This window comes from Canis lupus, chromosome 29 (assembly GCF_048164855.1).
Source record: "Canis lupus baileyi chromosome 29, mCanLup2.hap1, whole genome shotgun sequence".
Lineage (NCBI taxonomy): Eukaryota > Metazoa > Chordata > Mammalia > Carnivora > Canidae > Canis > Canis lupus.
Window position 1 is genome coordinate 6,369,472 of NC_132866.1, and position 24,382 is coordinate 6,393,853.

The 24,382-nt window shown below is 43.2% G+C and overlaps 1 protein-coding gene across 4 annotated transcripts; it reads left to right on the forward strand.

Annotated features, from left to right (window-relative positions):
- Nucleotides 1–1,603: 1,603 nt before the first annotated feature.
- Nucleotides 1,604–23,290, forward strand: TEX36 (testis expressed 36). 4 transcript variants are annotated; one of them, XM_072804937.1, is made up of 5 exons: nt 1,604–1,816; nt 7,511–7,660; nt 8,434–8,514; nt 12,272–12,341; nt 23,029–23,290. In XM_072804937.1, the coding sequence occupies exons 1-5, from the start codon at nt 1,766–1,768 to the stop codon at nt 23,169–23,171; spliced, it is 495 nt and encodes a 164-aa protein (XP_072661038.1). In that variant the 5' UTR covers nt 1,604–1,765; the 3' UTR covers nt 23,172–23,290. The 4 variants fall into 4 exon arrangements, with proteins under 4 accessions (XP_072661038.1, XP_072661040.1, XP_072661039.1 ...); XM_072804939.1 differs by lacking the exon at nt 23,029–23,290 and adding an exon at nt 17,917–19,606; XM_072804938.1 differs by lacking the exon at nt 12,272–12,341.
- Nucleotides 23,291–24,382: the final 1,092 nt, after the last annotated feature.

Here is a 24,382-nt window from a genome sequence, read left to right on the forward strand (position 1 = left end):
CAGGTTACAGAGTGCTTTTACGGGGTCTACTTCCTTTGTCACCACAGTGCTGAGGAGCAGGTAGCACATCGCCTTCTGCTTAATGTTGCTAGAAGTCAGTGCAATTCAAATCACAGATAAGAGAATATTTTACACCCATCAGGGTGGCCTAGGCTTGGTTGTCCTTGATGCCTGTTCTGTCTCTTTCATGGTAATAGAAGTTCGGCTGGACGAAGACCCCACCAGGACAAAGCCCATTGTGTAGCCTCTCTTAAATTGAGGTGTGACCACGTGACCCAGTTGTGGCTCACAAGACGATGTGCGGCACAGGGGCAGGTGGAAACCGCCCTGAGAAAAAGCAGCTGAGCCAGCAGTGAGAGCGGGCCATGAGCCCAGGGGCCAGGATCAGGCCAGTCCCACACTCTGGGACCTGCCCTTTCTCCACCCTGCTGCCTGGAGGACAGATGCCACCTCTGGGCCACAAGGAGGACAGCTGGCAGTGGTGAGAAGAGGAGGGAGCCTCACCTCAGGGTCAGGGATGGTCAGCTGGTCGGAGAAACCCAGGCAGCCTGCGTTTCCCCACACAGCAGCTCTGCCTGTCTGGAGCTGGCCCAGCAGCTCCCCAAGCAGAGGAGGACACTATCCTGTCTTTTCCTCCTCTACCCTTACTGCACGACGTTGGCTCCCTGACTGTGAGAGAGCTGTGCCACCCCAGGCATCACATCCAGGAGCCCACCTCTCTGGGCCACCAGTGCTGGCCGAGGAAGAGGTCTCATGTCACTGACACGGAAAGTCTTGTGCGAATGCCCAGCTTGGTGATGAGGGAGTGAGATGGTGCTGGACAGGTTCTCCTATAGGTGTTTGCTTTTATTATTTCATGGAATAGCTAAGAGAACTGTTAAGATAGAGCATTTAAAATAGGAGAAAGCAAGCAGAAATCACATTGCTGAGTAGAAGAGAGGCAGACTTGGGTGTCTGGGCTGGGAACAGGAGTAGCCGGTGCACCCCAGGGAGGCCCGCTGGTCCCCGGGAAGGCTCATGAGCTCTGTGGCCATCCCATGACCCAGCGATGGCTCCGCTGGCTGAGTGATGTAAATGTCAAAGGCTGTCATGGAGCATAAGGAAGATATTAAGACATGAAAGTATTCAGCTCAGCACAGCACCTGGCATTTCATGATCACTCACAGTGGTTGCTTCCTTGTGGCCTCAGTGCTGGGCAGTAAGGTGAGCAAGCAGTGGGTGCCCTCAGGACAGAGACTCTGAGCTGGGACACAGAGGGAGGCCTGGGGCCTGGGTGTAGCAATCCCACCGAGGAGGAGATGGTCATCTCCGGCCTGGATTCAGTTCACTTCTCCGAAAACTAAGAAATTGGGACAGATGGTTACCATGGGGACAATCAACCCCAATGTCACCAGTTCGAGGACTGAGAGGTACAAAAGTTTGCCATCATCTCCAGGCCATCTTATCCCCACTCGTTGGACCCGTTAATGGGGCTCCCTCAGCTGGGACCCGGTGGCTCTCTGCCTCACACCTTGAGGAAGAGCAGCTGCAAGGACCCCAGCGCAGGAACCCTCAGAAGGCTTAGAAGACCCGCAGTCCTCTCCCATTGTGATGGGGGCTCTGATTCTATGGCAACAGTGGACACCCCTGGATCTCCCCCAACCCGCCCCGGTAGAGGCTGAAGGCCAGGAAGAAGGAGGAGGAGTGTTTTCCAGATGTGCAGAGTTTACGAAGCAGTGGGAAAGCAAAGGAGCCAACCTCAGCCACTTCCAGCTTCCTGCTGAAAATGGCCAAAGGAAGACGCTTCAACCCAGCTTTAGACAAGGACGGAAGATGGGTAAGAATGATCGCGGCTCCCCTCGCCTTTCTCACCACGTGGGGTGGTCAAGGTCAAAGAAGTGAGTCTAGATCCCGCTGCTGCTACTTCACGTGGCATCTGCTCTGAGGAATCACTTCCCTAGCCTCAGTTCCTTCTCCTGTGAAATGGGGCCCTCATAGTGTCCTTGGAGAATTAAATGAAATAAATCTTGTGTGTAAAGCACTCAGCACACCTGTGAGTGTCCACGAGGCAGGCGTGGCTGTGTGCTTTCTTTTCATGACCTCTGTCTTGCCCATACTGAGTGACCTACGGTATCATGTGTGCTGTCCTCTCCCTTCCTCGAATAGGAGCTCCTCGAGGGCTGGAATCATTGTCTTCTTATTTACCTACTGTATCAGAACAGTAATACATGGAAAAGTTAACACTTTTTGCTTGTTTACAAAGAAAAAGAAAAATGGAAAACGTCTTGGAACATTTCAGTCTGAAGACTCTAAAAAACTAACTTTATGGGGTGCCTGGATGGTTCCATCAGTTAAGCGTCTGACTATTTTGGCTCAGGTCCTGATCTCAGGGTGGTGAGGTTAAGCCCCGCGTCAGGCTCCAAGCTCAGCACAGAGTCTGCTTGGGATTCCCTCTCTCCTCTCTGCCCCTCCCTTTGCTTGCGGGCTCTCTCTCTCTCTCAAAATAAATAAATAAATAAACTCTTTTTTAAAAAAACCCTAACTTTACCCACCGGGATGTGAGCTTGGCTAAGCAGCTTTAGTCCTAAATCACAGTCTCTTTGTCTGTTAAATGGGATCATAGTGTACCAAGGTTATAGGGCTATTGCACAGATCAATGAGACCATTCACAAGTGCTTAGTATGAGGCGTGCAAACAGAATAACCACTCAATACGTGTTAAATATGTATATTAATGATATATATATAATCTACATTTTGTTCTTCCCTATATATCCTGCTTCATTCCTCAAAGATTCACAGTAATGTATGGAAAATAGTCACAATAAAGTAGGAAAGCATAAAAACACTAAGAATTCAGAATCGTTTTGGTATATTTTAGAATAAAAGGCTGAGACTAGGAAGGTATGTTAACATATACCGGCCATGTGACCTACATGACAGCTATTTATATAGTATCATCAGATTTGACTCTGAGATTCCTGGCAGCCACAGGAAAATGGCAAATAGGATGAACTACATAACACTAATCAGTCTTGAAGAGAAACACGCAAGTTTCTCAGAGTAAGTAGCTTCCCCTCTTCCTATCACCTATGATATCAGCGACGATCGGGTTTGACCGGATTATCATAAAAAGCTGACTGCAGCCTCTTAACCAAACAAGGGTTTGTATTTCTCAAGTAACAATAAATCCACAAGGAGGTGGGAACAGATGCTCTGAGGGGTCATCAGGTTCTTTTCAGTTCTCTGTTGTGTCATCTTGGTGTGGAGCCTGGGAATGTCCTCTGTCAAAGGACGAGACTGAAGGCACCTGTTGGCTAAGTCTGTCCCTTTTCTCAGAGCTATCCCAGGACCCTCGCCCTGCAGACTTCTACTTTTCTCTCATTGGGTCCCTTGGCTAATTTGGCCACAAGGGAGTTTGGGGAGGCTTTTTTTTTTTTTTTTTTTTTCAAGCAGCCACATTGCCGCCTCAAACCAAGTCAGGGTTCTGTTTCATGGGAGAAAGCAGGAAAGAACATTTCATCTCCTACTATGACCCCAGGACTGTGCCCAGAGCCCGGTCTCAGGTGGAAAGACATTACCTCCCAAAGTCCGACTCGAACGTTTGGTGTGGGTTCCTTCTGCTGCCAGCACCTCAGAGCATTAAAAGAATAGTGCTGATCATGAAGTTTCCCAAAGTAACTTGCAGACAAGTTGGGAAAATTAAAGAAACCGTTGGCTTTGAGTCAGCAGCAGCCCATTGGGGAGGACGGTAATTGCCACATTAGAGGTGACAGTCATTTTGCAGTTGACCTTGCTGGTTGTAATCTGGCTGTTGCCAGGGAGGAAAGGCTTTTTCCATACACTTTCACCTTCCTCTTTAATATTGCAGTCATTGTGTGATTGAATGCAGCAAAAATTTCACCGCCAACTAGTTAAAAAGCTATATTTCATGGTTACAATATCCAACAGAAGGGTTTATTTCACAGCTATCATGTTATCACCATTAAATATATATTTTAAAAGAATGAAATTAAAATGCTAGAGCTGTTTTTTTTTTTTCTCCCAGTGATTTAGTCCATAGACTCCCAGCATACAAATGAACTCAAGTCAGTTGTCATTTAACGGGCAAGAGGGATCATTCCTGAAGCTCCCACCCCCGCCCCGATTTTCCGTAGCTGCCCAGACAGGAGTGTTGACACAGCCAGACTGGAGGGAGGGAGCGAGGAAAGGTTCTGGGTCTGGAGGCCCTTTGTTATTATTTATATTTACTTTGGAAGAAGAATTGTTTTAGAACACTGAAAAAATAGAACAGAATGAATTAGGAATATATAGGTTGACTTGGGGAAATTTCTAGGGTGCCCTGTTAAGTGGGGAAGCAAAGAGCAGAGGAATGTGCATCCTAGGGTCCAATTTTTGTAAAGCAAGAGAAGCCCCCTCCGCAGGTTAGATGTCGGTGTACGTGAGCACTCAGCCACAAATACCGTCTTCTGGGGTGACAAAAAGGGGAAGGGGAAAGTAGTCAAAGTTATTCTTAAATAAATAGGCGTGCATGACTTTTAGAAACCACATGGATGATATGATCCTAGGTATTACTTATACACACACACACGGATGTATGGAGAAGATGGTCACCAATGAGTTCATGGGAATTTGACTGCCCTATATTTTCATGTTTGAATTTTTTTAAACCATGAGTATGTATTACAACTGCAAGCAGAAACAAATATTAGGGACGCCTGGGGGGCTCAGCGGTTGAGCGTCTGCCTTCAGCTCAGGTCGTGATCTTGCGGCCCGGGGATGGAGTCCCATGTCGGGCTCCTGCATGGAGCCTGCTTCTGCCCATGTCTCTGCCTCTCTCTCTCTCTCTCTCTCTCTCTCTGTGTGTGTGTCTCATGAATAAATAAAATCTTTTAAAAAAAGGTTTTTAAAAAGAAACAAATATTTTTGTTGTGGAAAAAAAAAGAGAATGCAATGGATGCACTTAGTTAAGAAACATCTGTACAGTGGAACATGATGGTAAAAAGAAAGTCTTCCTCCTTCCTGGTTCCCTGCTCCCTCCCTCCTCCTTCAGGTCCCTCAGAGAGCCTGGGCACTGACTCCTGGCTGGTTGGGCACTGGTTGGGGCACTGGCTGGTGCTGGTTGGGCCGCTGGCTGGAGCGCTGGCTCCAGGCTGGCTGGGTGCTGGTTGGGGTGCCGGCTGGGTGCTGGTTGGGGTGCTGGCTGGGTGCTGGTTGGGGTGCTGGTTGGGGTTCTGGCTGGGGCGCTGGCTGGGTGCTGGCTAGGTGCTGGTTGGGATGCTGGCTGGGTACTAGTTGGGGTGTTGGCTGGGACGCTGGTTGGGGCTCTGGTTGGGGCACTGGGTCCTGGCTGGCTGGGTGCTGGCTAGGTGCTGGTTGGGGTGCTGGCTGGGTGCTGTTTGGGGCACTGGCTAGGGTGCTGGCTGGGGTGCTGGTTGGGTTCTGGCTGGGACACTGGCTCCTGGCTATCTGGGCACTGGCTGGGTGCTGATTGGGGTGCTGGCTGGGTACTGGTTGGGGTATTGGCTGGGACGCTGGTTGGGGCTCTGGTTGGGGCACTGGGTCCTGGCTGGCTGGGTGCTAGCTAGGTGCTGGTTGGGGCGCTGGTTGGGGTGCTGGTTGGTTTGCTGGTTGGGGTTCTGGCTGGGGCACTGGCTCCTGGCTATCTGGGCTCTGGCTGGGTACTGGTTGGGGTGCTGGTTGGGGTGCCGGCTGGGGCACTGGTTGGGTGCTGGTTGGGGTGCTGGCTCCTGGCTGGCTGGGCGCTGGCTGGGTACTGGTTGGAGTGCTGGTTGGGGTGCTGGCTGGGGTGCTGGCTGGGCCGCTGATTGGGGTACTGGTTGAGGTTCTGGCTGGGGCACTGGCTCCTGGCTGGCTGGGGCTCTGGTTGGGGTACTGGTTGAGGTTCTGGCTGGGGCGCTGGCTCTTGGCTGGCTGGGCGCTGGTTGGGGCGCTGGTGTGTGGTTGTTTCACTGCCCAGACCCCTATTCCTGCTCTCCTCACCCTGTGTGCACCCTGAATGACTATTCAGGAGTGTTTACTGAAAGTTCTTTCATTCGGATGTGTTCTGTAAATTAGGTATTGTCATTTTGTGTGCACGGATTCTTTATTTACGTGAGTGAGGCTGGGTTATAGATCCCATTCTGGTTTTCCTTTTTCCACTCAGCATGTGTTTAAAAGATGGCTCAGTGGCTGTGTGTCACCTTGCCCATTGCTTCTCATTGCTGCCGAGAACACCCAACCAAGTGTACAACGTGTACAATATGACCTCCCCTCCTTTTTACATAAACGGTAACATGCTGAACCCACTGTGCAGGCCACGAACAGAAGCCACCTGAACATACAGTTACGCTGTGACGCGAGAAGGAATGAGGGAGACTAGCAGCATTGGCCAAATTCCTTATAATCCAGCAGAAAGGAAGCAGCAGGGGCCTGAGGTGTGGCAGTGGTTTGGGGATCGGGGAGGTGACAGCTATGAGCACAACTAGAACCTGCTAGCAGGTACTGGGCACTCTGTGGTGCAGGTATTTTCCCTTTTAATCACATCTACCCAGTCAAATAAGTCTTATGATTCCCATTTCACAAATAAAGAGACTGGGATTTGGAAATTTCAATCTCTTGCATCAGGCTCACCTCATAGGAGAGAGAGCTGGGATTGGACTCAGGACCTTTGAGTCTACAGCCTGTGACCTGACCACCAAATTACGGTTCCTCCCTTGTTGGAAGCCCTCAGTGCTCTGACCCTGGGGATGCCTCGGCTGGAGGCCGCTGCCTCCTTGAGGTCACCCCCTCTTCCTAGAACAACTCACACCTGACGACTGATTGATGAGGGAGCACAAGGGCCCAGTCCCCTTGTCCTGGCTCAGGACAGTTCTGAGAGACCATCCCATGCAGAGAGAGAGAGAGAGAGAGAGATAGAGAGAGAGAGAGAGAGAAAGAGAGACCCAAGGCTTTCTTGGGACCTCCTCCCTCTGCTCAGTCCTGCTTCCTAACCCCCAACTCCTGCCATTCACGGGGAGATATGGGCAGTCTCCCCAAATAGTCTTTATTATTATGCTTTGTATCCTATGTCCTATTTTTATCCTTGTGGACTCTTCCCACCCTCTCCCAGCAGAGACTCAACTGTGTTTTAGAATCCAGCTCCAACCTGCGGGAGGTTGGTTCACCCCTGTGAACATAGGCTGGATCCCCGTATGGCGAGCGCCCTGACAGGAGGGGAGTTTCAGCCCAGTTCTATCTTCTCTGAGCACATGGCTCCTGCCCCCTGGGTCACACCCCCTCACCAGGCAGCGGAAGCGTTTCCAGGCTCCAGTGCAGCAGGGGTGGCCCTGGTAACTTGAAACAGCTGGCGTGATGGCCTGGGGCCATTACAATATTTTTTTTTTTTTGTCTTGGAAAGAATACTTGAAAATTACAAAAATTATGCCATTTCCATCACACACCAGAAGCACCCAAATGGCATTTTAATCACGTTACGGAGGAAGCCCCGATACTTGGCTTTGAGACACAGATGTGTCTGGTTTTAATCACAGCGTGTGCTGGTTTTCCAGTTCCCTCAGATCGGACTAACACAAAAGACACCAGAATCCAGCACAAGTGCAGTGTTAAAAGAACCCCACCGTCCGCATTTGTCTCGGCAAGTAGAGGAGAGGCTGCCACCCATCTACAAAGTTCGGGAGAAGGTGAGTCCAGGGTGCTGGCCAGGGCCGCACGTCCCTGTGGCTCTCCAAGGGGGCAGTCCCCCTGGCATCTCCAGGCAGTCAGTTCTTCTTTGGAAGGACCTGCTCTTTTGTCATCCCCTGCTCCCTAAATGCTGGTAGCATCTCACCTCATAACCTGGTCACTGTGACACCCCAAATACTCTCTAGAAGGAACTATCTCCTGGTGCAGACAATCAAATTAGGCTCCTCTGTGGACAAGACACACCGCCTTTGGTTACAGCTCGCAGATCATTAGCATGCACATTCTGCCTCCCTGGCCACTTCATGAACAACTTCAAGGGCATGACGTGGCCAGAAGGAGCAGCAGGCATGGCCGTCACCCTTAGCTAACTCTTGCTGCCTGTTGAGGCCTCGGGCTCTGGGCTGCCAGGATCCTTGTTGGTCAGATGAAGAAGTCTGGTCTTGATGGCCTCAAAAGTCCTTACCAGCTTTCAATTCCATGATCCTATATACTTTTCCTTCCTCGTCTTCAAAGAAGGTGTTTTGAAAGAGAATTTTTATGATTTTCTGCAAGGTTACCAGTAAGGCTGAGTTTTAAAAAAACCTTAAGTTGATGTGCACACCAATGACCTCGCTGCCCGGTGCCGGTTGCTCCTCTCCGGTGATGGCCTTAATTCTTACTCAGGGGTCACTCTGCTTCCTCCGTCTTCCTTTCATGCTACTGTATGTCGGTTCTGAAAGCACGTTGGGGTTCTGATGTGTGTCTTTTAATCTCTTCCTTCACTCTTTTCCAGCAAGCGGTCAATAACAACTTCCCCTTCTCTGTACACGACAATCGGCACAGCTTTCAGAGTTCTGGATGCTACCTTGACTCTGTGAGTATTCCTCTCCAAATTCCTAGTAAGACTGGGAGCGCCACTGGGAGGCACCTGAAGATAGAGGACTTTCCTCAAAATTGGAACAAGATCAGAACTCATGCCTCGTAGCAGTTTTTAAAAAAATGCATGAAGCTCTCAAAGTTCCATGCAACTTTCTACACCGGCCTTCTGCCTACGTTTGTGTGCACTTCATGCTTCTCAAAGTGTCTTCTGGTAAACTGTCTCATTCATGAGCTTTCTTGTGAAGATCTATAATGGGAAGGAGGGGTTGCCTGTATGTCTCTGGTGGACAGAATGCAGCCCCATAAGGAGAGGTCAGAGGGAGGAGAACTTACATAATACAGAGGACTTCTCAATGACTATAGAGTTGTCTTTCCCTAGAGGTGGTGAGTTGTCCTTAGTGGAGAAAATAAAGTCTGATAGCACTTGTTAGTGGTGGTTATCACAGCATTCTGACATGAAAACATAGTGAACTGTATAATTTCAAATTTTCTAGTAGCCACATGACGTAACAAGGGGTAAAATTAATTTTAATAGTATATTTTACGTAAAGTGATAGCTCCCCAAATTATCAAATTGACATGTAATCAATATAAACATTTTTAAAAGATTTTATTTATTTATCCATGAAAGACAGAGAGAGAGAGAAGCAGAGGTATAGGCAGAGGGAGAAGCAGGCTCCATGCAGGGAGCCGGATGTGGGACTCGATCCCGGGACTCTAGGATCACGCCCCAGGCCAAAGGCAGGCATCAAACCCAGGGATCCCAATATAAACATTTTTTTTCATGAGAGATTTTACATTCCCTAAACTGAGCCTTTAAAATCCAGATTGGCACCTCTCCATTTGGAAGACCCACATTTGAAGTGCGCAGGTAGCCAGGTGTTATCAAACGGGACAGGGCAGGGTTAATATTATCTCAGATGGAGGGTTGGATCAGGTGATCTCTGGGAATCCTTACCAAATGTGAATGCCAATGGTGGTGGTGATGATGATGTACATAATTCCCATCATTTATTAAGCATTTGCCATATGCTAGCATCTCATACTATCTCATTTAATTCTCATGCCAACACTTCTGGCTAATACTCTTATTATCTCTAATTTAAGGATGGGGAACCTAATAACAGGGAAGCTAAACAACTTGCCCAAAGTTATTCTTTCCTTTAGGCTACCATATCTAAGCTAAATGGAAGTGGTTTAACTTTGAAGTTCTGGTTTGCCCCTGGCTGAGTGTTGAATACAGATCCAGAATATTCACTCTGCCTGCCTCTCTAAATGGAATGCTTAAAATGGTTTTCTAAATTATCAAAGTAGCATATATGCTTCACAGCTTTCAAATTATACAGAATTAAATAAAAGTTAAAAAAAATTTGCACTCTTTCTTTCCCTCCTGACAAGGTCACCTTGATGGCTCACAAGGTGGGTTTTTGGTTTGGTATTGGTTTTTTGGTGGGTAAAATTGGAGAATTTTTTGCAATTTACATGCAAACGTGCACATATAAGTGTGTATCTTGATATAATAAAGAGGGTTGTACCACATGTATTTTTCAGAGCTATGTTAGTCTCATAGAAAATACTGGAAGCTTTCCAACTTTCTCTACCTTTGGGAATAGTTTCCATAAGGTGTGGACTTTCAGTTTAATGACGTTTACATAGAATTTGCCCAAAGAATTATTTAGATTTGATAACATTTTTTAGAGTAAGTTTTGTTTTTTGTTTTTGTTTTTACCGTTTGCCCTTTCAATGTCTTCATTGGTTACTAATCTATTCAATTGACTTCTTGTGTACTTATTGCTGATTTGCTGATACGTGTTTACCTAAAATTTATCTATTTCTTTAAACATTTATTGGTTTAACAACTCCTGAAATACTCTTATTTTGCTGTTTTTTTTTAAATGTTTTTTGGTTGCATATTTCATTCATATACTTGTAGCTGTTTTTGTTAATACACTTATTAAAACTATGAATATTCCTCACATTATTGCTTTGGCTATATTCCAACAGTTTTTCTTTTTTTTTAATTTTTTTTTAAATTTTTATTTATTTATGATAGTCACAGAGAGAGAGAGAGAGAGAGAGGCAGAGGCAGAGGCAGAGACACAGGCAGAGGGAGAAGCAGGCTCCATGCACCGGGAGCCCGACGTGGGATTCGATCCCGGGTCTCCAGGATCGCGCCCTGGGCCAAAGGCAGGCGCCAAACCGCTGTGCCACCCAGGGATCCCCTCCAACAGTTTTTCTAACTAAAGTTTCATTGTTATTGCTTTTGAATAGTCTATGATTTAATTTTTAATTCTAAAAGTAATTTAGAGGAATGTTTTGAATTTTCTACATGGTTAGAATTTTTTGAGATCATCTTTCACTGCTGATGTCTAGTTCTATGGATTATATGTTTTATAGAATATGGATTTTGAATTATAAAGATTTCCTTCATTATCTTATACATGATTAATTTTAACAAGTGCTTCATGAGTGTTTAAAAAGAATATATATCCCCCATCTGTTGATTACAAAATTCTTTATTTTATTAATTAAAGACTATTAATGATGTTACTCAGATTCTTCATATCCTTTTCTTAATTTTTGTCTTGACTGTCAATTTTTCCTTGTAAGATTATTCTTGAGTTTCTAAATTCTTTTTGTCTAATATAGTGTAATGTCATATCTTTCTGCATAAAAATTCACAAGTATTTTATTTTCTTTGTGGGTTTGATTATTTATCAAAATGAAGTATCTCTCTTTACATACCTTAGTGTTTTTAGCCATGCATTCTAGATTGCAATATTAGCTTTGCCACTATTACTTTCTTTTTGCTAACAACATTGGTTACTTTTCCCTTTGTGCCTCTAGAGCCAGTCATCTCCTTTCTCTCTGCCCAGGGGCCAATCTGTGGGGACTACATTCCTCCCCTTGGATCTGGAGCCCTTGCACTGTTCCCATGGGTTTCCCCATGAATAGTCTGTTCACTAAACTCTCTTCAAATTACTCTAATTTGAATGTGCCACCTGCTGCTATTGTGAATGATATTGGTTCTTATGAAAAGGCAAACTCATTTTGCTACGGACAGTCCTTGATTTGCGATTTTTTCCAGCTTACCATGGGTTTATCATATGTTGCTCCATGGTGAGTCCAGGATGATCTCTAATGTAAAGTCTGTGTAATCAAATGTCTCTTTCCTCTCTTTTGTCTAAGCATAGTGTTTTCTCTTAATTATGATCAGATTGAAAGTACAATTCTGAATTCATAGTAGTTCTGGGCTTCGTGTATGAGGTCTTGAGAGTTAATGAGGAAGCCTGTGGGCAGAGTCCCAAAGGTGTTGCTTCTTTCACAGGAAAGATTCCAGCCTCTGTGGACTTCTTGGAGGGAGAACCGTTTATTCCATTGAATGCTGGAATGCAGCCAGGGGTGGATTCACTGAGGAGCCACCTGGGTGCACAGATCCTGTCCAGGGTGCCTGGGAGTCCAGGCTGGCTAGTAGGCTGTTTCCAGCTGTCTCTCTGGTTCTGACCTCTGTGTCTCTAAAAGACCAATTCCCTTGGTGGAATTGGAAGACTGCAAGAATAATAACAAAAAACCACCTGCATGCTTTGAGTGTTGATGTATAACCTTTAGCAGGTCGGTAGAGGATACCTCTTGTAGTGGTTGCCATATTGTGCATTAAGACATAGGATGCTATGTAGCTGGTTTTACTAAAGACTTCAGAACTCTGTGACCATGAATATTTTTCTCCTAAACTTCTTATAATTCTTCCCCAGGGCCTGGGACGTAGGAAGATCTCCCCAGAGAAAAGGCAACATGTTTCAAGAAATTTCAATCTCTGGGCAGGTGACTATGTTCCATCTTGTCTTGATGGTTTTTCAAATAACCAAATATCATATGTCTATCAAGAAGTTGTGGTGGTCCCAATTTTTAGACGCTTCCCAAGACGTTATAATGAGAAATGGAACTCTTTTAAATTTATTCCTCAGAGAAGCTACACAGAATTTTTGAAAAAGAAACCAAAAGTAAGGTTTGCTATTGACAAAAAAGTTGGTTCTTCACTGGAGCCTTAGTCCTTCCAGAAGGTTATTGATGAGTCTTGTAATATTGGTACTGCCCTGAACATTCAAAATGGTCAGTGTTCTCCTAGTTGACATAGGATTTGTTTAAATTAGAGATTAGAGATTGTACATGCCTTAATGCTGTGGTGAAGTATTCTTGCAGTGATAACACAAAGATTCAAGTCCTTATATTGAAAAACTAGAAAAGCTACAGATTATGTTACCACTCCCTGCCTTTAAAATATTTTTGTTTTTAAATAAGGTTGAAAAATATTCAAGTCCTTCTAAAATAAAGATATGTGAAGATATACACATTTTTAAATGAAAGTCTTTTAAACGAAACTTTTTTTTTTTTTTTAAACGAAACGGTTTTTAAATGAACTTTAAAATTGCCACATTCACTTTGGGGGGAGTTTTAAAAATTATGTAATTAATATATAATTACATTTTCAGTTCGAAAGTTCAAACCGTACAGAGGTAGCAGGAGTTCCCCTCGATTTCATCACATCTCCAATCCTTGTCCTGTTCCTAGAAGTAATTAACCATTTGTTTTTATTCTGTGCATTTATAATCATATACATATGTAGGACTCATAAATTTTGAACATAAACTGTTATACAGCATATAACACTCTATAACTTTCTTTTGAAGTATCTAACAATGTATCTTGGGAGTTCTTACTATGTCAGTATGAAGAGACTGGTTGGCTTTTTAAACTGCTGCACTGTATTCCTTAATACGGATGCACCATGTTTTTGAAAATTATTTTTTAAAAGATTTTATTTATTTGTTCATGAGAGACACACAGAGAGAGGCAGAGACACAGGCAGAGGGGGAAGCAGTTTTCCTTCAGGGCACCCGATGTGGGACTTGATCCCAGGACCCTGGAATCACGCCCCGAGTCAAAGGCAGACGCTCAACCACTGAGCCACCCAGATGTCCCCTGAAAATTATGTTATTAATGAGCATTTGAATTTCTTCTACATTTTTGCTGTCAGACCTGGTACTACATGAACATTTTGGTCAACCTCTTTGGGTGCTTGTTTATATGCACCTCTGGAGTAAAATCTGATAAGTGACCCTGTTAGTGCTAGACTGAATGGGATGCACAATTGAGGTTTTAAAAAATACTCCCAAATTACCTTAGAGACTGGACACATTAAACTCCTACCAACCATAGCTGTGCTTTTAGGTTTCTGCCCCCTCAAATGATCTTTTATTGTTAAATTTATTTTCATTTTTTAATTTTTAGAAAGGAAGGAGAGAGAGTGAGAGAGAGAGAGAGAGAGAGGGTGGGGAGGGGCAGAGGGAGAAGTAGAGAGAGAATCAAGCATGCCCAGTGTGGAGCAGGGCACAGGGCTAGATCTCACAACCCTGAGAGAAATCAAGAGTCAAATGCTTAACCAACTGAACCAATCAGATGCCTCTCAAATTATCTTTTAGATATTTAAGGATGTGTAAGAAAAAAAGTCACTTTTCTTATTTTGATTTCTCTGATTATTGGCGAAGTTGAGCATCTTTTCCCACTAAATGGTCCTTTGTGTTCCCCTCCTATAAACTTAGCACTGTCACCAGCTCTCAATGCTAACACTGTCTTGTTTATATTTGGATACTTTTCCTAAAGATGAATTTTAGAATCAGCTTGTCAAGTAAATCCATTGGTAATTTGATACAAATTTCCCCAAATTTAGAAAATAATTTATAGGAGAATTGATATCCTTAAGCCACCCTGAATTTCACCATTTATCCAAATCTTCTCTTAGGTTCTTCAGTAAAGTTTTATAGTTTTCTTCACATAGTTCTGATGTGTTTATTTTCTATGTATATTCCTGCATATTTTGAACTTTTGTGGCTATTTTGAATTTTTTTTAAGTTACAGTTTTAGGTTGATTTTGACTGATGTGTAAAAAAAACCTATTGGTTTTTCTATGTGAATCTAGTATTTGACACCTATCTAAACTTGTAATAATAAATATTCCAAAAAAATAAAGTTCTAATAAATTTTCAGTTGATGTTCTTGGATTTTCTATTCAGGCGATTATATCACTTGTGAAAATGATAATTTATATCATTTTTAACATTTATACATCACCCTCATTTTATGGCATCAGGTACAATTTGAATATTAGTATAGAATATTATTTTATTTCTGAATGTTATGGAGCTGCTTCTACTCTGTTGCTCTGAAGTCTGACTATTGCTCTAGGTTTTAGATAGGTAATCTTTATCCGGTTAACGATAATCTCTTATTCTTTGTTTCTCCTCCTTAAGCTATTTTGTAAAGTCCATGTAACATATGCACATGGGGAAAAAGAAAATAAAATTAAACAGTGAAAAATAGTTTCTCTGAATCCCTGACTTCAGTTCCCATTTTTTTCTCCCAGTACCAGCCCTACTGATGGACAGTTTTTTTACATGCATCTTTTTTCAGGTAGTCTGTATAGAGTTATTCTCTCTCTCTCTCTCTCTCTCTCACACACACACACACACACACGCACACACACACATACATGCACACACACACATCTTTAACAAACACCAATGGTAGATGCCATTCCACTATTGCTTTCTACTGCTCCACAACCAACTACACTTATGAATGTATCTTTGAAGTTTTGAAGTCATTCCTTACAAGTACTTATAAATCTACTTTTTTTGAAAACATAGTTGCCTGGTATTTCATTATATGGGTGCAGCATGGTCCTGGAATCTTCTGATGGCCATTTATGCAAGTTTCTGTCTTTTCCTCCTATAAATGTCTTTATAGATAAATATTTGTATCCATCTATGGACTTTTCTGTATGGTAAAACTTATAGAATAAACTAGTCCAACCAAAGAGTATGTGGATTTTAAATTTTAGTTTATATTAAATTCTTAAAATTTTAAGATCAAATTTTCTAAAAGAGGCTGTGCTCCAGCTTACAACTTCACCAAGAAGATGTGAGATATGAGTGCTTCTATTTCCTCTCACTTGTGCATTATCAAACTTTTTGATATTTACCAATTTGTTAGCTAAAAAATGGTATCATATTTCAATTTTAATGTCTTTCATTGTGTGTGTTGCTATTGAAAAGCTATTTGCATTTTTTTTTTGCTGTGAACTGTTTATCTGTATGTATCTTTCACTAATTCTTCCATTTGTCTTATTCTTTGTCTTATTCTTCAATTATTTGTATGATTTCTTGATATATTAAGATATTGAGGGTTTTATATCAAATGTTGGTTATTCCCTTTTTGTTACCATATATGTATTTTTAACAAATAGAACTTGTTTCTTAGAGAAGTTTTAGGTTTACAGGAAAACCAAATGGGAAGTACCCAGTTTCCATATACCCACTTCCCTTATTATTAACATCTTGCACAGGTGTGGTACAAGCCATGTTTTTAGTTCTGCATGTATTTTCATGTAGTAAAATGTATGAATCTCATGTTTAATGGCTTCTGAAATTCATGCCTTGCTTAGGATCTCCTTTGTTTGAGATTATGAAATAATTCTAAGTTTGTTGTAGTTCTTGGTAGTGTATGGGGTGACATTTTAGCACATGATGTTTTGGCACTTATTGAGATGATCATATAAATTTTCCATATTAATCTGTAAACATAGTAAAGTATATCAGTAGATTTTCTAATGTTGAACCATCCTAGCATTTTTAGGGACAAACTTTAGTTGTTTATAATAAGCTATATTATTATTTTGATAAATTGAGCATTTGATACACAAATTTTTAAAGTATTTTAAAGTCTATTTTTTTTAAAAAAGATTCATTTATTTATTTTAGAGAGAGAGAGAGAGCACAGGGGAAGGAGCAGAGGGAAAGAGAGAGAGAATGAGTCTTAAGCAGACTCCATACTGAGTATAGAGCCAGACATGAAGCTTGATTTCATGACCTGAGCCAAAACCAAGAGTCTGACGCTTAACCAATTGCACCACCCAGGAGACCATAAAATCTAGTTTTTATTTATTTATTTTTTATTTTTTTATTTTTAAAGATGTTATTTATTTACTCAGGAGAGACACACAGAGAGAGAGGCACAGACACAAGCAGAGGGAGAAGCAGACTCCATGCAGGGAGCCCGATGTGGGACTCGATCCCGGGACTCCAGGATCACACCCTGGGCTGAAGGCAGCACTAAACCGCTGAGCCACCTGGGCTGCCCAAAATCTAGTTTTTAAAAGATTTTATTCATTTACTTATTTGAGAGAGACAGTGAGCAGGGAGCAGGGGAAGGGGTAGAGGGGAGGGAGAGGGACAAGCAGACTTTGCACTGAATGCAGACCCCCAGAACTGCAGGGGCGGGGAGGGGAGGCACTACTTTCACAACGGGTGGAGGGGAGGACCATGATCTGAACCAAACCAAGAGTCTGATGCTTGATCCACTGAGCCACCTCTAAAGCCCTCCTCTAAAATATGTTTTTACTATGCCCTGACACTGCATGTATAAATTACAAATATCTATAGAATTTGCCATGAAATCTCTTGGACCTGGTGCAGTTTTCAGGTACAGATCTTGGAACACCTTTTCAATGTATTTTATAGAGATTCATCTGTATCTTCTATTTTTTTCTTTTTCTCTAATTTGAGTCACTCTTTTGGGGTTCATTTACTTGTTTCTTTTTAGTAATCTCTACACCCACCATGAGACTCAAACTCACAACCCCGAGATCAAGAGTTGCACACTCCTCCGATTGAGCCAGCCAGGTGTCCCATCTAACTTTGATCACTACTATTTTTAGAGGAAATCATCTGTTTCATATGGGTTTTTGAATTTGGGATATTTAATATAGCTATTCTCTTTAATGCTTCAAAATTATGTCCTGTCCTTTGACTTGTTAAATGTTGTTCACATGTCTTTGCTTTATTTACCAAATCTACATTTTTGTTGCTGGTGTTTGCTTTTGATCTCACTAATTTAGGCTTTCATGTTTATGTATTCTGTTCTTGGGCTTATTTATTTCTTTATGGCTTCTCAAGGTGAAAGCATAACTCAATTATTTGCAGCCTTTCTTGTTTTCTTGTAAATGTAGGTAAGGCTGTTTCTTTCAAATGTCATTTTGTAGATACATCATGCTCCTCTACATAGTGTTCATTTTATTTTTATTATTGTTTTACCTTTTTTTTTTCTTATCTTAAAGTTTTTATTTAAATTCCAGTTAGTTCACATGTAGTGTAATATTAGTTCAGGTGTACAATATAGCTATTTAACACTTCCAAACAACACCCAGTGTTCATCACAAGTGCCCTCCTTTATCCTCATCACCTGTTTCTCCTGTCCCCCCCCACCCCATCAGCCTCCCCCTGGTAACCATCAATATGTTCTCTATAGTTGTTAAGAGTCTGTTTCTTGGTTTGCCTTGCAGACACGTAGATCACTGGAACAGAATCGAAAACCCAGAGAACCCACAACTATATGGTCAGTTAACCTTTGACAAAGCAGGAAAGAATATGCATTTTTAAATTTTTATAAAGATTTTATTTATTTCATCATGAGAGAGGCAGAGACACAGGCAGAGGGAGAAACAGGCTCCCTGTAGGGAGCCTGGTGCATGACTTGATCCCAGGACCCGAGGGTCACACCCTGAGCCAAAGGCAGACGCTCAACCACTGAGCCACCCAGATGCCCCACAATCTCCATATCTTAGGGTCAATTGATTTGAGTCCTTAATTACATCTGGACAAGTTCCTATTTCCAGATAATATAGCACAATTATGGGAGTGATATTGAATCACGTTCACAGGTTCTACTCACACTGAAGGGCAGGGAGTTACAAACGAGTGAGGGTCAGGGGTGTCATCCTGGAGTTCTGCCCACATAAATAGCACAAGCAGGAAACTGATATTAGTACAATTCATAGATTTTTTTTTCAATTCAGAGATTTTATGCGGATTTCACCAGGTTTACAAGTACTTGCATATGTGCTTGTATGCGTGTGTATTTCTACGTGTGTATCCTTTTTTGCTAGGTACAAAATCAAAATAGATTATATCTAGCTTGTTAACTGACTAAGGAAGTCTAGGTTTTACACGATGTGTACACTTGAGAAATGGATGGGCTATTTAACTTTTAGAAGCTTTGTTTTTTTATTTTTTATCTTTACTTTTTAAAAAAGTGATATAAAATTTTCTTCAATTATTTCTTTGATTATTTTCTCTACTCCATTTTCTCCTTTTCTTCTAAAATACTTCTTAGATGGTTATGGAAATATCTCGACCTGTTTTTCTCAACTCTGAAGTATTATATTTCCTGACTGCTTGTCTATTTGTACCAGTTTCTGGGAGAATCCCTACATCTCACCTTCCAGTTTGCTAGTTGACTTTTCAATGGTCCAGTCTGTTATCTAGCCAAGCTAATGAGGTTTTCCTGTCATTTAGCAACATTTTAACTCTTAGAGTCTCTATTCGGGCCTTATTTGTGAATGGAATGTTTAATTCTGTCCAATAATAATTTTACTTACTCCAATATCTTGTGATTTTTGTCTGTTCATTCTGTTTCTTGGGCATTGCTCTATGTGTTTGCCTTTCTAGCATGGTGCAAACATTTGGTGATTTTTGGTTTTATGTTCATGTTGGGAGGATCCTTGTTAGTTTATCCGTGAGGAGTGTGTATGTCCTCTGCCCGATGCACCACCCGGGATATGGCACTAGCTCTGCTCCTGGAGGAGGTTTCCCAGTTTGTCTATTGTGTCTTCCTGGGGCACCGCCCTGATCTCTGGCCCAAGTAACTGCTCCCCATCCTCTTGCCTTGGCACAGGCACAGATCCAGTTCACTGCCTGGCACAGAAAATATGATGCGACCAACTCGGGCAGAGAATCTCTATAAAGAACCCCATCAAGCGTCCAGGGGTCCCCACCTCTTTCCAAACCCACTGTTTCCTTGGACTGGTTACCACATTTGCAGCCCTGATGTGCACACTTTGATCTTGTTTCCCATCTTTTAGAAAATTGAGATCCTTTGTCATAAATACAAAGTAATCTAAAGGTAATCACTTTAGAGGGGGAAAAAAAAAAACCAACCCCAGTCCTATGTGATTAAATTCCAGCCGAACACCATTGCTTCATCAAGACTTTGTGTCTGAGGTCTGCCCTCAGAGCCATTAGACATGTCACCAAACCCAAGGCTTTCTCCTCATCCTAAACAGAAGGATTAAAATAGAATGGAAAAAGAAACAACTTTCTTAATGTGTAAGCCAATATTATTTAATGCTGCATCTTTCAGCCACTTAAAAGTGTCTTCCATACTTCAGGAAATATGGACTAAAGGTAGGGCATGAATGTCCTCAAATTTACTTCCTACCCTGAGACATTAGGTCTCTGCACTTTCCAGTCATGTCCCTCCTTATCTTGTGCTTCCCTGCTCTCACTTACATTTCAAGGCATGTATGTCTTGTGCACAAAGATGATACATGTAGAAGGGAGACTCAGTGCGTGTTGACTGTAATTTGCAAGGAATAATTTTTATTTGTGTGTATTTATTTTTAATGATTTTTTTATTTTTAATGATTTTATTTGAGAGAGAAAGAGAGCACAGCAGGGGAGGAAGAGCAGAGGGAGAGGAAGAAGCAGACTCCTCGTGCAGAGAGCCCCACACAAGGCTCAATCCCAGGACCCTGAGATCATGACCTGAGCTGAAGGCAGATGCCCAACTGACTGAGCCACCCAGGTGCCCTGTGAGGAGTAATTTTTAAAACTTTAAATGTAGGCTTTTATTCTATGACATAGATAAAAAAAATAGATTTCACATCTGGGCAGTCACGTGAATAGCAATTTCTCACTCTGAAGAGCACACAATGTGTGGCCAACCAAATATTCCCAACCTTCTGTGTCGGTTTTGAGGTTGGACTCATTACTTCCCATCTCGGGGGACTGGGTTCATCCTCAGCCCCACCTCAGGTAGAATTAGCTGCCGAGGACCTCAGATCTTAGGAGAAAAGTTGCAATGAGACAATGGAGTCATGTCAATCCCTATCACAGCCTTTACAAATTGTTTTTATTTGCACTAACATTAATTTTTTTAAGTGACACACTAAAATGGAAAGACTATCCAGTGACATTTGTACAGATTAAATCAGTCCTCGGGGAGATTTCTATTTATCTTTCCTTTTTGAGGGATGCTGTGTGAATGCTCCTTCCTGTCCCAAGTTTCGAAGAGGTGCTTTGTTTTGGTTGTGGTTTGTTTTAATAGTATGTCTTATAACAGATTTGATGACATCTGAGCTACTTCTGGTGTCCAGTCTGGCCTCTCTCGTCTCCCCTGCCTCATCTAGAAGACATTCAAAGTACTCAACTGCTTGGAAATCTTTTGGGGATCGCCATGGGCATGACCCTCAGGTCTCCACCCCCACACACAGGGTTATGTGACTCTTTGCAAAGCAGTCTCTGACTCCCTGACTTACAAGGATGTGGGTGTCCCTGGTATATTCCCTCCCATTTCCTTGTCCTCTCCCAGCGTCCCCCACAACCCCTCACTTGTCCTCACCTCTGCCTCGCTTCACCTATCTCTGCCCAAACACCAACAATCTCCAACAGGAGTGACCCCAAATTCAAAATAGGGATGAGATTCACAAAATTACCAAAAAGGTATGCAGAACTAAATCTGCAATTATGTGAAGGAGGGATGAGGGGATGGGGGACGATCAGCCTCTGCTCTTTGGGATTAAAGAGTGGGGAGGTATGTTTACCATGGACAAAAACACAAATTAGATAGCTTGCCCTTAAACCCAGTCCTCTCTCTCTAATTGTTTCCTACATAAAAAGTAAACACCAATGTCCAAAGACCTCACACCTCACCATTTGTTCTCAATCCAGTGAACCAAGAACAAAAGAACTATGGCCCTTGAATGGAAGGGGAGCCCTCAGGGACTTAGGTTGACTCCCCAAATACAATAACCCACTTTACAAAAATAAAAGTCTCTAATAACTTGGCACAATGTCAATGACTTGCCATTGTTCATTCTTTGTTTTAGTGTGTTGTTTTGAACAGAGGAATAAACATCCAGTTAAAGAAACCCCAACTTACTAATCAATTACATGCAGGTGTTTATAGATTTCTTCTGTTTTAATGAATGAGACTTGGACTTGTGCCATCCTCGAAATGACTTAGACACCAAAAGAACAGCTGATGGCTTAGGAATACTCTTTCGGAGAGATGCTGCCTCGTATCCCTTCTAGAACTTTACCAGGGAGCTTCAGTTACCTCCTGTGCATGTTGTAAGCATGTGCGTAACTATTGGGTTTCTCATTTATAAAAATCAGATCTAAGACCCTTAAATACGAGCGTTAAAAGAGCAGAGTGATGATTTCCTATATGAAGCCAACTCTGAAACACGGCCTATTTTTAGGCAGAGGAGCACATTCTCATTTGGTCTGTTTTGACATTTATGACTATTTTTAAAGATTGCCTTGTGCCGTCCCTTTGTTTTGCACATTTGGTAGCTGTCTTTGGCCAAAGCCATCTCCGCTCTGGTGGCTGTGCATTGGATTCAGATGTGGTGGCTGTACTGCTCCTGCCCTGATAGGAGCTGATAGGGTAGCCATCCCAGGGACTGTGTCGGCTTGGCACCTTAATGGTCAACTGCAACTCCAATCAACGTTCAGGTCACATCGCTTTTGTCCCATGGGTCAAGATGAAAAGACACTTCACCCAACTGAACATTTTTTTTTAACCTACAGAATTGGTACCATATTGAGGACTCCTGGGGGGGGGGTGGAGAGTTGTGTGTGGGGGAGGAAGGGCTTGAAATGACAAGCTAAGTATAGGTTTCCCATATGTTCCGCTGAGTTCAGGGAAGAATCCATGCTGTTATGGTAACACCCTAAGAACCATAAAACAAGCAAGAAGAATCAATTTCCTCCTCTGGGCTCTTTGCTGCTGCCCACAATCTTTGGTCCTACGTGATAGCGGGAGCCCGAGATTGGGAAAGAGCCCCTTCAGCTGGGCTCTGGGTTTGGGGGCCCGGCAGCACTGCTCAAGCCCTGCTTTGCTCTGCGTGAAGTGAGGCTGGCACTTCCCGAACACGCAGGGTAGTCACTCTGGAGTCCTGGTGCTGCGTTGAGGACTCAGAAAGCGCTGTGGAAGTGTGAAATGCTGTACGTTGCCTTTATAAGTACCTATCAAAACAAGTGAAAACATCTCATTTAACACGCAGTATTTAAGTAAACACGTTACGAATATACCAAAATAATCCCCCCAAATATTAAACAACAAATCAACCCCCTGTCAGAGCCTGACTCACTGAATAAATGGAATGAATAAAATTGTAACTCACACGCTTGACTACGGCTCTATGAAATTGTTGAATTTGTTAGGTGTAGCGTGTGATTTCTGCACAGAATAACCAAAATAACTTCAAATGCTGTATTCTCTCTCCCGACCGAAATCAAACAGGATCTGCAAGTTTCCAAACTGGGCAATACAGGCACGAGAGCACACATCACATTTTCTCCCCATCTTTCCCTCCTCTCCCCCTGCCCAGATGGGAGCCCGCATCAGAAGGTCAGTACTTCGGCTCCACCAGGGTGCTGGTCTGGCCGCGTCGTTGGTAGCGGCCACCACCAGTTGCCAGCAGAACAAGTGCAATCGTCACCCAGGGTCGTGTCGGTGTTCGCAGGATTATAAGCGACCATAGTAGCATCTGGCCGTCCCTGCCCAAGAACACACTGCTTGCTGTTCCTTACACCTGCAGGAGAAACATTAAAACTGTCTTTTTTTAAATAAAGATTTTATTTATTTATTAATGAGGGACACACAGAGGGAGGCAGAGACACAGGCAGAGGGAGAAGCAGGCTCCCCATGGAGAGCCCGATGCGGGACTCGATCCCAGGGCCCTGGGATCACGCCCTGAGCGGAAGGCAGATGCTCAACCGCTGAGCCAGCCAGGTGTCCCGACGTTGAAACTGTCTTAAATAATCTCCTGCTGTTTGTGATCTTGGTCGAAGCTTCCACGGCTCTCATCAGCGGCGAGCAGTGGGTGCCATCCTCCTCCTACCAACACCACCGCAGGCCCAGGAGACGATGGGCAGGTGTCAACATCATCCCACGGGAGAAATCAGATTGTTCCTCCAAGAACGGACAGGTACCAAGGCCTAACGAAACCAATGCCTGACATGGGTCACATCTTTAAGAGGGAGGATTTGGCTCCGCACGTGCATAGTCACCGAAGAGCTGGGTGTCTTCAGCCGATCAGGACAATTCTGATTAAAGCAGATGTTTGCCAACTCAAGCTGGGCTGATTCCTAGCTCATTCCTAATACAGCCCTGTCCCCACCCCTGTCCCCAATCCTTCCCACAATTGCCCCCTTCCTTTTGGGCCTCAAGTAGCCACATTCCCACGTGCTCCAGTGTGAATACACGTAAGGCCCGCCCAACACCTCGTGTTTACTCCTCAAGCAACCACTGCTTCTCCAGCCCCTGCTTTGAGCCCCGGGGAGTGAGGGTGAGCAACAGACTCACCCTCCTGCAAAGGGCATGGGGTCTAGACTCCATCAGTCTACAAATTGCGGCAGCCCCCTTGCAAGACTCAAGGTTTCAAGCTAAGAACGCCGATTAAGTGTGGATCAGGCAATAATACTTTGAAAGGTCATAATTATAATTTTATTAAGCTGTGATAAGGGAGATAAGATAAATGTCATAGAAATGTGTTTAATATTGGAAACATACGATATTAAAGAACAATTATGAATTTGTGTTTCTTGTGTACATTAAAATTTGGATTTGTGTAAGGGCAGAAGCTGAGTCTAATTTTTTATCTGCTGGATGAGAAATTGATTTTAATTCTTTCCCTGCTAATTAAAGGAAAATTAGAAAAAGAAACTATTTGCTGAAGCACT